Source organism: Ochotona princeps, chromosome 7 (assembly GCF_030435755.1).
Source record: "Ochotona princeps isolate mOchPri1 chromosome 7, mOchPri1.hap1, whole genome shotgun sequence".
NCBI lineage: Eukaryota > Metazoa > Chordata > Mammalia > Lagomorpha > Ochotonidae > Ochotona > Ochotona princeps.
Genome location: NC_080838.1, coordinates 71916789 through 71933678, shown reverse-complemented (window position 1 = coordinate 71933678; position 16890 = coordinate 71916789). Strand labels below are relative to the sequence as shown.

The 16890-nt window shown below is 35.5% G+C and overlaps 2 protein-coding genes across 4 annotated transcripts in view; one reads left to right on the top strand and one right to left on the bottom strand.

The window, feature by feature from the left end:
* LOC101528508 (UDP-glucuronosyltransferase 2B17) overlaps positions 1-16890 on the bottom strand; it is a 93455-nt gene that overhangs the window by 43230 nt on the left and 33335 nt on the right. The gene's annotated exons all lie outside the window — the stretch shown is intronic.
* LOC101528265 (UDP-glucuronosyltransferase 2B16-like) lies at positions 1655-12976 on the top strand. Its single transcript, XM_058667248.1, has 6 exons — positions 1655-2378; positions 4295-4443; positions 7561-7692; positions 8696-8783; positions 10082-10301; positions 12631-12976. The coding sequence occupies exons 1-6, from the start codon at positions 1655-1657 to the stop codon at positions 12908-12910; spliced, it is 1593 nt and encodes a 530-aa protein (XP_058523231.1). The 3' UTR covers positions 12911-12976.

The following is a 16890-nucleotide window of genomic DNA, read 5'->3' as shown; positions in this document are numbered from 1 at the left end:
GATTTTTCATATCAGTAGGTTTTGTTGATATATCTGTGACCTTACATGAGTTAATTTCTGTGAAATTATTCGTATGTATTTGTTTTAAAGAGTTTAATTATTTATTTTTAAGTCAAATATCAGATTTACAGAGAGAAGAGAGAGAGAGCATGAGAGTGAGACAGAGCTAGAGAGCAAGAGAGTAAGCATCTGCTCCTACTGGTTTGCTCCCCATATGGATGCAGAGCTTAGAGCTGGGCTGATCTGAAGCCTATAGCATAGAGTCATTCCGGTTCTTCCATGTGGTTTCAGGGACCCTAAGTGCTTGGGACATATTTTGCTGCTTTCCTCGGCATATTAGCAGGGAGCTGCTCTGGAAATAAAGCAATTGGGACTCAAGCTGGCACCATATGCAATGCTGGCACAATCCTAATGTTTATAGCTCTTGTCTTAATTCTTATTGAACTACGATCTTTTTACTTTTTACTTTATGGGTTTCTTAAAGTGCATAATTAAGTCTTTGACTATAATGGTGAATAAAATGTTATCTCAAAAACAAAAAAAGACAGAATTAAAGAAAGAAGGCAACAGGAGGGAGGGAAGGAAAGAATGAAGGAGGGAGGGAGGGAACTCAGCAGAAAGGTAAGCACCATTACTTGAGTTTTATCTATGAATTACCTTGAATCTGAATAGCTTTTTGTACTTGTTATATCTTTGTTGTGAAATTTAGATTCTAACAAATTTAACAAAATAAATTATAAATAAAAGGAAAATCAGTGAGTTACTGTGTTATTTAACACGTGATCTGCTCCCTCACAGCTAGTTAGCATAACAAAAATATTATGCACAAAATTAACAGATGCCTTCTACTCATAGTTTCTTGTTGAACATTATGATACCCACCAAACCCCATTATGCAGAGAGAGAACATCAGACATCTGGTCTTTGTTCAAATACAGCTACCTTATTGCTACAGAGGCTGCATAAGAAGATATGCTCAAAAATAGCAAAAAATACACTTATTCCAAGACAGAAAGATGTTTTGTATACAGTCCCTTCCTGAATCTACATATGATTCCATTTACAAGAAATACCCACAACAGGAAGATTTATGGGGACAGAAAGCAAACTAGGACTTAGCTATGATTGGAGGAATAAGAAATCAGAGCATGTTGGGAGAACAAATGGTAAAGGGTACTGGAAATCTCTTTGAGGATTGAAATACTAACAAATGATAGTGTTGTTGGTTGCACATTCATATGAATATATTGTGAAACACTGAATTGTAGTAGTCATTTGGGAATTCTATGCAACATGAATTGAACTTCATCTGAGTTTTCATACAAATAAAAATCTTTCCAACTGCATTATTCATGTAATTGACTGTAATTATCTTTAGGTCTGTGTCAGGGAAATTGCAGATCAAAATCACCTCTCACGTAGTAACTGCTTTTGGTACCTTTCTAGTATCTCTTATGTAACATAGCTAAGTTGCAAATTTTCTAGCTGTTTCTACCTGACTTTCAGGTTTACAAGCTTTGATTGTTTCTACAAGATATTTACTTTGAGTAATGCAGGTTATATTTTAACTTCTTCATAGCTAGCTCCTTAGATATGAGCATGAGCTGCCACTGAGAGGAAAGCAGCTGAAGAGGAAACATTCAGTTGGATCAGGATGTCTATGAAGTGTGCTTCAGTTCTGCTGCTGCTACAACTAAATTGCTGTATCCATTCTGTAAGTTGTGGAAAGGTGCTGGTCTGGCCTATGGAGTACAGTCATTGGCTCAATTTAAGGACAATCCTGGATGAACTTATTCAGCGAGGTCACGAAATAACTGTACTGACATCTTCACCATATATTTTTTTCGATCCCAGTAAAGAATTGGAAATGAAATTTGCAAATTTTCCTACATCTTTTACTAAAGAAGAAATAGATGATTTTTTCAAGTATTGGATCAATGTATTGTTAAATGATATGTCAAGATATAAATATTGGGATTATTTTCCACGATGGCAAAAATTCTTTTTAAAACATTCTGCTATTTTTGACAAACTCTGCAAAGAATTAGTTTTGAACAAGGAAGTCATGAAAAACCTGCTAGCATCGAGGTTCGATGTGATTGTTGCGGATGCTGTTGTCCCCTGTGGGGAGCTGCTGGCCGAGCTCCTGGAAATCCCCCTCGTGTACAGTCTGCGCTTCACTCCTGGCTACAAATATGAGAAGTATTGTGCAGGACTTCATTTTCCACCTTCCTACGTACCTGTTATAATGTCAACATTAAGTGGAAATATGACATTCATGGAGAGGGTAAAAAATATGCTATGGATGCTTTATTTTGATTTTTGGTTCCAAACATTTAATGACAGGGCCTTGGATAAATTTTACAGTGAAGTCCTGGGTAAGTTATGCTTTTTGTTTCTGGTGTGTATTCATAATATTTCTATAATTTTCTATAAGTGAAAAATTGGAGACATTTTTCATAGGCAAATTAATAACTTGAACTACAAAGACTTATGTCCATCTCACAAGTGTTTGGGAATGACTTAGATTCCAGGATGAGCTAGAAGGCAGTGGATCATTGCTACTATAGGGCATTCCTGGTGGTCATTTAATTACACAATTGCATGTCCATCATACTGTACTTTTTTCATATTATGAAATGTCAATTGATAGTTCCCTAATGATGGTGAATGAATACAGGTGAATTGATCTGTTACAGATATTTGTAGTATAGTCTATGTGACCTTGAGGATATAATTTTTCTTACATTTAAAAAAAAAACAAAATAAATTTCTGTATTACCTAAAAGATTTCTTCAGTGTTGGGGAAATAAAAGTTTCACGTAAGACCTTAAAAACTGTATGTTGAGGTTTGGAATTTTGCCATATTCCTTAATTAAATCTTCATAAATGACACTGCACTTGATATTAACCAAATGGTTGAGAAGTGATGATTTTTAACTATAACTGAAACAAACATTGTTTGATAAATAAAAAAAGAAATAGCAGTTAAGTGGAAATGTATCTAAATATATGTGAAATTAACAATAAAAATGAAAATAAAATGAAATGTAAATTCTATTTGACAAAAATATCTTCATAGTTTGTGTAAGATTTAAAATCTTGTTGAAATACATAGACATGTAATTAATACCAATTTTAAAATTATGTTCCTGTTCTTCTTCAAAAATGAAAAATAAGATGAACATAAATATTCTTGTAATTCAAAAAATTCCATTGGCATTTGCAAGCATTTTTATTTTTTATTTTATAATGTTACTTTATTTTGGGTATTTTAAGTTCATAAAAATGCAACTAATGTATTCATTTTCTAATTCTGATACCTACCTAAAACCAAAATAAATTATGTAAAGGAAGTTATTTGGTTTCATTTCTCTATTTTTGGGGGGGTTACTGTTACTTTTTAATAATCTTCCTTAGTTGATTAGGGTACAAAGGGTCAAGGGCTACAGGGTGAAAGTGGGTAATACCATTGTTTCCACACTAATATTATCATTTTTCCCTGTATCTGGGGTCAGGGGAGAAACAAAGGGAAAAGCCCCGCCTAGCCTCCCACCCATCCCAGATTCCCATCGGGAGGCATGCTCCAAGGGTCCTGCTCAAGCATTTCTCATAGTTCAACAGTTCTGGATTGCTGCCAATCTTGCCATTCCAATCACAATGAAACCTATTTGGAGTCCACTGGCTGACACAGTCTCTTCATGGTTGGGGTTCTGAGATCTACAATTCAGTTGGAAGGATCTCCAACGAAACTTCATATGCATTTGCAAGCATTTCTATACAAATATCATGTAAATAAGCATTCATAAGCACCATAACTAAAGCGGAAGCAGTATTAGATGAAATGAATTCAACAAACTAAGAACAAACAGTAAACAACTCACTGAAGAAAATCAAGAATCAGGAATCATGTTAGTTTTTGAAGACGAATAATTGTGGTTATGATCTTGGTAGTATTTCTTGATTCTAAGGTTAAATTGTCATTTTTGGGGATCTACTATTTTTACAAGTTTATAGAGAAAATTAATGTATTAAATAGAACTCTATTTTAACAACAAGCATTGTGACTATATTCTGATGACATTACATACATTTCCTTTATATATAGCATATATGTGAAAAGCTAATAAATTGTGCATGTAATTTTTATTATGTATAAATCTTCGTTACATAAAAACATAGACATTTTGTGCACCATTGGCCACTTATTTTCAACACCTCTCAGAAAATTAAGTGCTGCATTCCACGTAATTCTCTCATTTACCCTTTTTCTTGTTTTTTCTTCTTCGTTCAGGAAGACCTGTCACATTCGCTGAGTTGGTGGGCAAAGCTGATCTGTGGCTCATTCGAAGCTATTGGGATTTGGAGTTTCCCCGTCCACTTTTACCAAATGTTAAATTTGTTGGAGGGCTCCACTGTAAACCTGCCAAACCTCTTCCTAAGGTAAATGTGTCATTGTTTGTTTTCTTTTGTTTGCTTGATTAGGTAGAAATTACTCTGCATTAGTCATTTAGAACATCTGACTCACAATCGAAGATATTGGAAATGTGATACAACACCTGATCAGCCAGAAATTGAAATGAAACATATTTACTAAATGCATTTATTTCTTTAAATTATGTTAAATCATCAAATACAAACACATGTATCCTGATTTAATGATTGTAACATAGTACCCTCATACTTTGATATCAGAACAAGTTAAATTAAGGTCTTTGTTACTCAATACATTACAAAATATCAGCTGTATTTTCATAAAGGTAGGAATGTACAACACGCTACACATTTAGAGGAATAGAAAGAGTTTCTGATCTCTGTAACATCTTACATTCCCTTTGGAAATATAAATAAAAAACCTTTCAAAAATGTTTTAAAGAGGTGGACAATGATCTTTCATGTACCTAGCAGAGACCATAGAAATTGTCTCAATGACTGATAATGAAAGATATATGAATGATATGCATGAACAGACTAGGGATGAAGGAAGAAGACAGATGTAAACACAAGCTTATTTCAATAGTAGAAATTGAATAGAGTCTTTGGTAGAGAGGTTATTTATTATCACATAATGTGAATAAAGCTAAAAATGCACCATAAATGCATTGAGTAAACAACTGGAAAGAAGAGTTGAACTAGTGAAGATGTGATCAGATTCACTTTGACAACAACAATAGCCAAAATTCCCTTGAGATTCAGTTAGTGGATTAGACTGCACAGTGTGACTGTATGAAGAGCAAGAATTAAGGAGATTGTAAAGTACAATTAGCAGAAAATGGAGAGTAAGATCCTAATATTCACAGACATAATTAATCATTAATTTAAAATAATAAATATCACCCTTGTTGTGTGGAAGAGTGTTAACATAATAAAGCACTTAAAATATCCCTGATATCCAAAGCAATCCCAAATAGTTTGTCAAAAGGGTAATTGCATCCACATGTTCATTGCATCATTGTTCACAATAGCCAAGAAATGAAGACAGTGTCATTGACCATCTACTGACAAATGAATAAAGAAAATGCAGCAGTAAACAGAATGGATATTACTCAATTGTAAAAAGGGTAAAATCTTGTGAATCACAACATGGATGGAACCGAAAGTCATGGAGCTAAGTGAAATAAGACTGTACTGACAGACAAGTATTGCATGATGTCATAACATGGCTAGAATGACAAAATTCATCTCATTGATGTGGAGGGAATGGTAGATATCAGAGGCTGGGGAAAGTAGAGGTGTGGAACGATGGGAAACTAAATTATATTTGGATAGGGGTGAAAATTTCTGGTGTTCTATTACATCGCAGGGTAATTATAAACTATGATGTTTTACTATACTTTTTTGAAATTTAAGAAATGATTTTATGTTTTTTTAATAAGTAATACTTTTTGAGGACATCAATATGCTTTCCATAATTTTGACATTATGTAAATAATGTATATACATATAGATATCTGATACCTTGTAAATATGTATAATATTCATGTATAAGCTAAAAAATAAGTGAACACTGACACTTAACTCAATAATCCAGAATTAATGTTTACTGTTTTCTTTCTTTTCTTTTTTCCTTTCCTCCTCTCTCTCTCTCTCTCTTTCTCTATTTCTTTATCTCTCTCTCTCTCTTTGTTTTTTTTTTTTTTTGGTAATTACCAGTATAATTAAACCTAAGATATACCAGATAATTTGGATATAACTGAGTACCCTGACAGTGCCAAACCAAATTTCACTGGGCCAGATGTTCTCTGTCTTCTCAGACAAGTGGTTTCTACCTACACCAAGCCTATAGGACATCTCAGTAAAACTCTCTTAAGGAAGTGAATTTTGGCATCTTAGCTACCTGGAAAAAAATGGGACCAGTTCCAGGGTTCACTGTGCTTGAATGAAGACTTAACAATTTCTACTAGTAGTGCCTGAAAAGGAATTTTATTTAATAACTGAAATAGAATTATGCCAACATTTAGGACAGAGATCTTCAAAGGGAAGATGGAAATTAAATCTAATTTAGAATCATACCACACAATAAAAATATATGTAGAAAACAAGTAAATTGCAGTCCTGCATTATGTGATCTAAGAGATACCTTGTATTTACCATCTTATATATGACTTTATAACTAATATTAAGATGCTAAAATACAATAATTAATTGAGCTAGTAAATGTTAAATTTTAAAGGCAAAGGGTCTCAGGCAATAGTAATGAGCTTTATATGTATTTTTGTATCATTAATCATATCCTAATTTGTATAAACACAAACTATGCTTTTAGAAAAAAGGAAGAAGAGAAGGACAAGGAAAGTGTAAGTGTGAGTTGTACTATAATGATCATTATTAATAATATCTGTTTTATTAAAATTAATCCAGACTATGAAATCTGTTATTTCTCTGTAGAATATAATTTTGCTTCCCAAGCAACTTGACTTCCTTATTTATTAGATACTTGGGTTAACTTTTTTCCTTTTTAAAAAGAGAAATCAGAATTTTGAGATTGTATCAATAATTGAAAATTGTCATCACCTTGGTTTAAGAAGCTACTACTGTGACACAATATACAGAAAAGTAATTAAAATATGAAGAGTTTGTGTGTATAGCAGTAATTTATGAAAATACTCAAACTAAATATCAAAGAATGCTTAAATTGATTTTATATGGCTATATCACATTTCCACAATTCTCTTAATAAATAATACTTAATAACATTAAATGAGTCACAATAGGAAATACAATTATAAATATTTGAGCAAAGAAAATAAATATATGACTTTTTAAAGAAAGCAAAAGGAATATAAGATATAATTCAATACATATACATGGGCATAACATTTTAGTCTGGGAAGAAAACATTTGGGCAACTCAGAGCACAACAATGTAATAGAACATAACAAGATCACCTGTACACTTAGAAATGGGTAGGGTGGAAAATCCTGGCAGCAACACATTGTATCACAGCCACAATTCTAATTTCTGACAGCATGTGACTCTCACCTTGGTGGATTGCCCCAGTCCTTACTAGCGCTTGACGTGCTGCTGTCATTCTGGATGGAGTGAATTCTTTCTTTACAGGAAATGGAAGACTTTGTGCAGAGCTCTGGAGAACATGGAGTGGTGGTGTTTTCTCTGGGCTCAATGGTCACTGACATGACAGAAGAAAGGACCAATGTGATGGCTGCAGCCCTAGCCCAGCTTCCACAAAAGGTTAGAATAAGCATCCTAACAGTGCAGATACTGAATGGGCATGTAAGGTCTGCAAAGGGACAGATTAGAGAATTATTAAACAGTATATCATCATATCAATACTAGAGAAGCTTCTTGTATGGAATCCAAACTGCTATGAATGCTAGCCTTTATTTCTGATGTTAATTTAAGATAACTCTATTAGCAGGGGACCAATATCACAGATGGCGTTTGTAATGGTAAATAACTTTACCATAATCATATAATATTAATTAATTATTATAATCATAAAACATACACAAGGACTCTAGGCTTAGGTCCCTGCTGTTGCGTACATAGAAGCCTAACAAAATGTATTCATTTCAGGCTGGCCTGCAACCCATTCACCCTTTCAAGTAAACAGTAAAATACGTGAATGAATAAATTGCATAACTGTTATTATTTTTTTTCTAGAAACACTGTCAATGATTTATAATCCAAAACAGATTAAGAGTAGATCCTAAGCAGAATTAATGTTCCTTTAGTGTACCTTATTGCATGAATTTGCTTTTCTCTGAATTATGAAATGTTTAATTTAAACAAAATATGGAAAGCGAATAAGGGCATGTCTTCATTTCTGTTTTTAAAAATAAAAAGACATTAAATTTGGAAGGTGAGGTCTAAACATTAATTAATAGAGTTAAAATGTGAATTGCTGGTAATTAGTATAATTGAGCTAGAATTATGACAGCCTCAAAATTTCTTCAGTACTTCAATTTGTCACACTTCATCTCAGTTGACTAAGGCACTAAATATGAAGCATAATTATTATAACTCACACCTGAATATTAAAGCACTATAGGAAATGTTGATAATATGCTCACTTCCGTCATTTACTAGTCCTCAGTACTTAACCCCCTCTTTGGGCCTTTCCTTACCTTTCCCACTAAGGCACTTAAGTAGCTGATCTCTCCATCTGTTTAGAAAACCCGAAGTTTCATTTTGAAATTTAGCTCACAACACCAGTATTTTCTTCCCCTAACAGGTTCTTTGGCGATTTGAAGGCAAGAAACCAGCATCCTTAGGAACCAATACTCGCATCTATAAGTGGCTCCCCCAGAATGACCTTCTAGGTATGAATCTGGAGCACAAGTGCTGGAAACCATGAGTAATAGCCAATCAGGATGACAGTAGATCAACAGAAAAGTGCTTGGCTACTTATTATTGGAAGGCCCAAAAGTGAAATCAAATGCCTTTCTGCTTATTTTCCAGTCACTAGGGAATACTAGGAGGCATACAATGAATAGTTAACATTCAGTATTTATTCAACACAAATTCTGCATGCTCAGTCTCCTTATTTCAGGTGTAGATAACTCTCACAGAATTTCTTTATAAAGCGCTGTGAGAGTGCTTTTCACACAGAGCATTGGGTCATTACCTGGGACATGTTTCATGCCCTGTAGGAACATCTACATTGCAGTGCTGCTTCTACATCTGATCACAATAATATGTTGATACGTACTATGGGAGATGCTAGAGTTTTAGGTTCCTATACCTATACTGCAGACCTCAGTTGAGTTTCTGGCTTCTTGCTGCTCTGCCCCAGCAGTTGCATGTATGAATAATGAAGCAGCAGTTGGGATCACTCTCTCTCATCTGTGTGTGTGTGTGTGTGTGTGTGTGTGTTATAAATATATAGAATAATAATTTCCTGGTTTGTCTGTCTTCTATTGTATTCCTTACCTGTACTATTTCCCCCCAAACAGAGTTTTCAAATGTTACTAAAAATAATACTCATCTGCTATTATGAAGTACTCTGAGTTTTCTGTAGGAAAAACTCATAATCTCTTTTTTCAACATTGTAATCTATTATATTTATTTAAGGTGAACAGATTTCATGTCCTTCACCAGGTGTATCAAGAGCATAGTGATAATCCCCACTCTATCCTCAAGGTTCATGTAGTGATAGCACACTTGCAGAAAAAGTATGGACTCTCTTTTCTCTGATTCTAGCCCTGAGACTCTGCCACTCCCTAGTGTAGGGTGTATCCAACACCACAGTCTTAGTAAGTGCACTAGTTCTCAGAGAAAATGTTCCATCATTTATTTGACCCTGTATTTCTTGGGAAGAGTTGGGCACAATATGTAATGTCTTTTACTTAGAATGTTCACTTGCTTAAGTCTGTCAGCCTTCATCTGTATTCATCTGTTTTTTCAAGTCACTCACCACTCCTACAGACACTTTACTCACTGCACTGATGGGTTTAGATAATTCTTCATTTGAAACTGAAAGCAATTTAAAGACAGCTTCACGCGTGAAGCTTCATGTAGTCTAGAGTTCACCTTCACTTTTAGTGCTAGAGGTTGTACATTGCTCATTTAATTTTTAAAGCTTATCATTAATAATTTTACTTAAAATTCCTAATTTTAGGTCATCCAAAAACCAAGGCCTTTGTAACTCATGGTGGAGCCAATGGAATTTATGAGGCAATCTACCATGGCATCCCCATGGTGACTTTTCCCATGTTGTCTGAGCAATATGATAACTCTGTCTACATGAAGGCCAAGGGAGCGGCTGTTAGGTTGGATTGGAAAACAATATCAAGTTCAGAGTTACTCGATGCTGTGAAGACAGTCATTAATGATCCTTCGTGAGTATTAATCCAAAATAATTGCTGCTTCTGGTTTAACTGAGTCTGAAAATAATACAATTACACAGCTTTGATTATAGCTGAAAAATAATAATTAATAATTCAAAGTAGAAATGGCCAATATATTTGTGGTTTGTTGAAATATTTTCAGCAGCTTAAAGTTAATGCACAAAGTTTGAAAAAGCCACTGTATGGAATTAGGAGCATCACTGAAGCAGGTAACAAGATTACAGGGAAGTCTTAGGAACAGTGCTGAGGCAGGGCGCCATGACTGCTACAACAACATGAACAATGCTCATCGCAATTACGGCTTGCTCTTTCCTTGAGTATTCATCATACAATATTTTAAATAGATTTCATTATATTGGTTTTTAGATATAAAGAATGTATGATAAACACATAGTAAAATAGGGGGTAGATAGGGACAATTTATTCTTTTTTGTCTCACATTGTACTCAGATTTTTGTGCTTTTAAATATTATTCTCATTATATTTTTTAAAGATTATTTTTTATTGGAAAAGTTTCTAGAGAGTTGGAGAGATAAATAGAGATCTTTCATCTGCTGGGTCACACCCCAAAATGGCCACCATGGCTGGAGCTGAGCTGACCCATATCCAGCAGCCAAGAGCCTCTTCTGGGTCTCCTACGTGGCCTTGAGTCATTCCCCACTCCTTTTCCAGACTGTAAAAGAGATGGAAAGGGAGCAGTATGTGCAGGAACCAGCACCCAGATGGGATGTGAGGTCTTACAGAAGAATGAGCCTGTTAAGCCACGGCATTGGCCACATTCCTCATTAGACTTAACAATCATTCTTCTATTAGAACATTTTGTTTTTACATGGTAGATGGTAAACATCCAGCGCCTTCAAATTTTCTCAGTGAAAACTAATTTGAAAATACTGATTATTTGTTTTAAATATCAACATGTTGATATTTACAAATGAGATTTTTATGTTTTTGGATTAATTGTAAAAGGAAGATATAATTTGCATAAGAAAGATGTTGGAATAGGTTGGCTCCATAATAAACATCTTCATAGCCAGAAACATTTTGTCCGTAAGATATCCCATGATGCCAACAAATTTGGTTATGCTGTTATCATTATATTCTTGATATCAATAATGTCTTACAAATATTTTCTTTTTTTGTAATGATTTAAAATGGATATGCAGCATTTTGTTCGGTAGTTTCTTGGTGAGAATAATACAAGTCACTGTTAGGTTTAAAAGTAGTTGGACTTGAAATTTATGACATCAGTTGGTCAACCAACTAAGCATCCTGAAAGCAAGCTTACTTTTGTTTTTCTATCAGGAAGAGATTTAATTCATTAATTTTACAAGAAAACACATCTTCGTAGTGTAAATGTTTTTAAACATTCAAGAATTTGTAATAAAAGTGATACAGAAGAATGAGAGGATTTCTTAACTGTAATGAAGTAGTTACATGTGATGTGGTATGAGTTGTTTCTGGACATGTGGTTATGTATTCTGTGATTGTCTTCTCCGAATGTTTCTCCAGCGCACTAATGAAATAATCAGTGATAGTACACTTCTTTGAAAACTTTTCCCACTGCATTTTTTAAGTAATACCAAAGAAAGCTTTCTCCACTGCAATTGCTACAGTTCCCACCTATTACACTTTGTGATTTAGACTGGGCAAACACATCTGTGCATTCTATCCACCATTCTATCTGGTCCATTAATCCTTCATCCCCATAAGCAGGCTCAAGAGGCTACAATCACAAAGGTATTGGGAAGAATACTAACACTACTATACAACATTTACTGCCACACTCATAAAAATGATTCAAGTGGTTCTTAAAATCAATGTATTTTTATTTACAACAATCAAGTGAAAAAGCACTGTCACCATCTATTCCACTTCACCAGAAAAACCTGGGGTCATGAAATTTAAAAAAGGAAAAGGTAAGTCAGTGTAAGCCTGCAAAGAAAGGCAATTCACTTTCATGCCTTCATAAATTTATTAGCTAACACACTGCTTAAATATTAAACTTAATGGCAGTTTTCTGATGCCAATTCCCTGTCAACTCTGCCTGTTATATCTAAATGTTGATGCTAATCTGAACCTTGTATCCCAAGCCTATAAACCATTATTTAAGGACAAATTAAACACCACACCTCACATAATTTTTAAATTGTTGACAGTATTTTTGGCCTTTGAAACTTAACCTATTCCAATATATTGTAATGTATATTGAAATGTATACATATCTCTTCTAAGTGACTCTCTCATCTTTGCCATTTGTGCAAAAATATCGCATACCTACTTCTCTAGGTCATTTTATAAATGTATATCTATTTTGCTTCAGCTACAAAGAGAATGTGATGACATTATCTAGAATTCACCATGATCAGCCCGTGAAGCCCCTGGACCGAGCTGTCTTCTGGATCGAGCATGTCATGCGCCACAAAGGAGCCAAACACCTGCGGGTTGCAGCTCACGACCTCACCTGGTACCAGTACCACTCTCTGGATGTGATTGGGTTCCTGCTGGCCTGTGCGGCAATCATTACTCACCTTGTCATAAAATTTTGCCTGTTTGCTTGTCAGAAGCTTGTTAAGGCAGAAAAGGGAAAAAAAAGGGATTAGAGCCTTCAGATCCAAGGCAATAATGACTTTGACATCATTCACTTTTGTTCAAGCAGGATGGAGCAAAGCGTACTGATAAATCTGTTTATTCATATAACAATACTAATTGTGGAGTTTTTTTAAAAAAAGAGATTCACTGGATATTTTCCTTAGTTTCAGAAGAGTCCTGTTCTTCTCCTGTACATTTCCAGAAAACTTATTCAGCTAAATACAATGTACTGAAGTTGCAAATATACTTCTTATCAAACAGAGTTAAAGTTTCATACTAGTTATAGGTGGCAAGACATAGTCCGTGCAAACCCCTGTAGAATGGAAGAGTGACTCCAGAATACACTGATCTAAAGATCAACCATAATAAAAAGTGACTGTGATTTTGAGAAGAATGAAAAATGATCATAGAGCAGTAATGCAGGGTCATTCATAATGGAGTACTGAAAATTGTGTCAATGGAAAATTTCAAGAGATCAAGTGAGACATTATTGAAAGTGATTTGGAAAGGTGAGCTAACCAAATGCAGTTTGCAGTTTAGAAGGTTGGAATTTTCTTGAGCATATTAAGCATAACTGTGACATTCCTTTTTCTTACAATGTCTCTCATTTCAGTCTGCATCTGAATTCTGGGCAACCTCACTGAAAGGACTGGAATTACAAATGCTTTAATCATGTCGTAAAATAGCACAAATAATACCTCTTGAGTCACCAGTAGAGGTTACAAGTGTTGTAAAAATAATTAAATATTGACAAATCACAGTAACTGATTTAGAAGGCTTACAATTCTGAAAATTTCAATAGAATATATCCTAACTCAGAGACATGTTAAGTATAATACAGGTATCATGAATAGCATGATTCAGATCACACAGACAATGTAACAGGTTTTCAAAACATTTTATGTTCAATGACAATAAATAATAGGTCTTAAGCAAATTATGAAAATGAGTACTATATTTAAATAATTTTAAACCACATAAAACATGAAAACATTTTTGTGTAGTTTAGCAATGAAGTACATGGATCAAAAATTAACATTCTCATAAATGAAAATTCTATGTATTCTTTCAGATCTTTTTGTGGTTACAGAAATAAAACTTTTATATCCAAAGAAGACTATAAATTTTACTTTTCTTCTGAAGTCTTATGCAATCCAGCAAGGTGAGATGGAGATCATTCAACACTGACAATATCATCAACCATTTTTCTCTAATGCTAAATACCTGCTAACATTTTTTGATGGAAAGAAAATATACCCTGTGTGGCTGATGCTGTGGCTTAGTGAGTTAAACTGTTTCCTGCAGCATCAGTATGTTATCTTCCTGGCCTGAGTCCTAGCTGCTGCACTTCCAATACAGCTCTCTGCTAATGCACCTGGGAAAGCAACATATGATTGTCCAAGTCCTTAAGCCTGTTCAGCTATGAGGGAGACTAAGAGTTCTTATATCCTGGCCCCTGCCTAGTCCATTGCAACCATTTGGGGAGTGAATCAAGATGGAAGATTTCTGTCATTCCCTCTCTATCTGTAGCTCTGCTGTTGAAGAAGAAGAAGAAGAAGAAGAAGAAGAAGAAGAAGAAGAAGAAGAAGAAGAAGAAGAAGAAGAAAGCAAAGTATACCCTGTTGTATAATCTTTCAAGTGCTTGGAGGGATAATCTTTTTCCTGTGCATGGTCATTGCCAGTACTTCTACAGGAAAAATTCTTAGATGCAGACATCTACAGTGAAATGACATGTGTATTGTTGCTTTTAATCTAGAAAAATATTTTAAAATGTTTTCATTAAATATTATATCAAACCAATAATTTAATTTTTAGTCAACATTTAAATGGTTTGAGACACATACAACGTGAAATAGTGTTTTTTTTTTAGATTTATTTATTTTTACTGGCAAGTCAGATATGTATACAGAGAGGAGGAGAGACAGAGAAGAAGATCTTCTGTCTGATGGTTCACTCCCCAAGTGACCACAACGGCCAAAGTGAGCTGATCCGAAGCCAAGAGCCAGGGGCTTCTTCCAGGCCTTCCACATGGGTGCAGAAACCCAAGGCTTTGGGCCATTCTCGACTGCTTTTCCCAGGCCACAAGCAGGGGGCTGGATGGGAAGTGGAGCAGCTGGAACACGAACTGGTGCCCATACAGCTTCTTGGCTCATTCAAGGTAAGAACTTGAGCCATTAGGCCACCATGTCAGGCCCAATGTGAAATAGTGTTATACTTATTAACATATTCATAGCCCTATTGTTTAATATTTTTAGCGTGATATCTTTGAAAGGCACACTCAGGTATTTTGAAAATCACACTGCATTATTGTTGGCTATAGCCATCCTGTCATCCTGCCATTACAAAGATATAAAACTGGGTCCCCCGCATCATGTCTCAATGGCTAAATCCTCACCATGCAAGAACAGGGATCCCATATGGGTACTGGTTGTTGTCTCAATTGTGTCACTTTCCATCCAGTTCCCAGCTTATGGCCTGAGAAGCTAACAGAGGATGGCCCAAACTAATTGATGCCTGCACCTACCTATCTGGGATGTTGGGAGCACTGCACGTGTGCCCTGCCCTAAGATGATGCCTGGACCCTACTTCCTCTTGGAGACAGGTTTCAGGAAGTGCCCTGTGATTGGCCCTTTACTGCTTGCCTCAGGCGTGTAAGCTGATTGGAGGATTGAGAGATAGCCAGGGGCCTTGGGGGAGGGGTGAGGAGGTTCTCTGTGTAACGGAAATAACGGACTTAACTGACTTAACTGAAGGCTTCTGGGTAACGGATTTAACGGACAGGAGGGATATATAAGCCAGAGGCTTCTGCCCCAAAGAAGGAACTGAAGGTTGGAATAAAAGTGCCTCTGAAACGCTCTCCAGTATCAGGTGATTTCTTCCGCGGGACGGGAGACACAGATATGGGAGACCCAGCAGATGTTCCTGGCTTCTGATCTCAGATCAGCTTAGTTCTGGCCACTGTGGCCATTTGAGGAATTAACCAGCAGATTCAAGATCTTTTTCTCTGCTTCTCTTTCTCTCCATAAATCTGATCTGCCTTTCCAATAAAAATAAATATTAAACAACAACCAAAACAAGCAAACAAATTTAAAACTAGCTCAGATTTTGTACCAACTGACCAGAAACTTTCAATTAATTTTCTTCTTCTCACTATCCTAGGCCTTGATAGGAATCATGCAATTCTCCATCTTTAATTTAAAAATTATTTTATATTCCACTTATAGGTGAGATAATACTGTCTTTATCTTTCTGTGCTAGGATAACAGTATTAAATATAATGTTCTCAAGGGTCACACATGTTTCCAAATGACAGACTCGTGTCTTCTTCAAAGCCTGAATAATGTTTCATTCTGTAGACACACTATATTTTTTCCTTCTGTCTAATCTATTCAAGGAAATCCCATATGCCAGCTGTAATGAAGATGTACCAATGCATGTAACCATGCAAATCTTCTCTCTCTTTTTAAAAAGATTTATTTATTTTTATTGGAAAGCCAGATATATATACAGGAGGAGAGACAGAGATGAAGATCTTCCATTCAATAATTCACTCCCCATGCAGCCAAAATGGCTGGAGCTAAGTCAATCCAAAGCCAGAAATCCAGAGCTCCTTCCAGGTCTCCCAAATGGGTGTAGGGTCCCAAGGCTTTGGGTAGTCCTTGACTGTTTTCCCAGGCCACAAGCTGGGACCTGGATGGGAAGCAGGGCCATCAGGATTAGGAACTATGCCCATATGGGATCCTGGTGCATGCAAGGCAAGGACTTTAGCCACTAAGCTATTGCTCCAGGCCGCTGGGCAAATCATCTTATGTGGAATGTTTACTTTGTGAAGAGTCTCCTATTTTCCATAATGGATAGAGCAAGCTCCCCTCCTAAAAACAGTAACCATTTCTCTATGCCCATACCAACTACTTTTTCCATAAGCAGAGAGCTGGATTATAAATGGAGTCGCAAGGACTAAAACTGGTGTCCATATGGGCTCTCAACACTA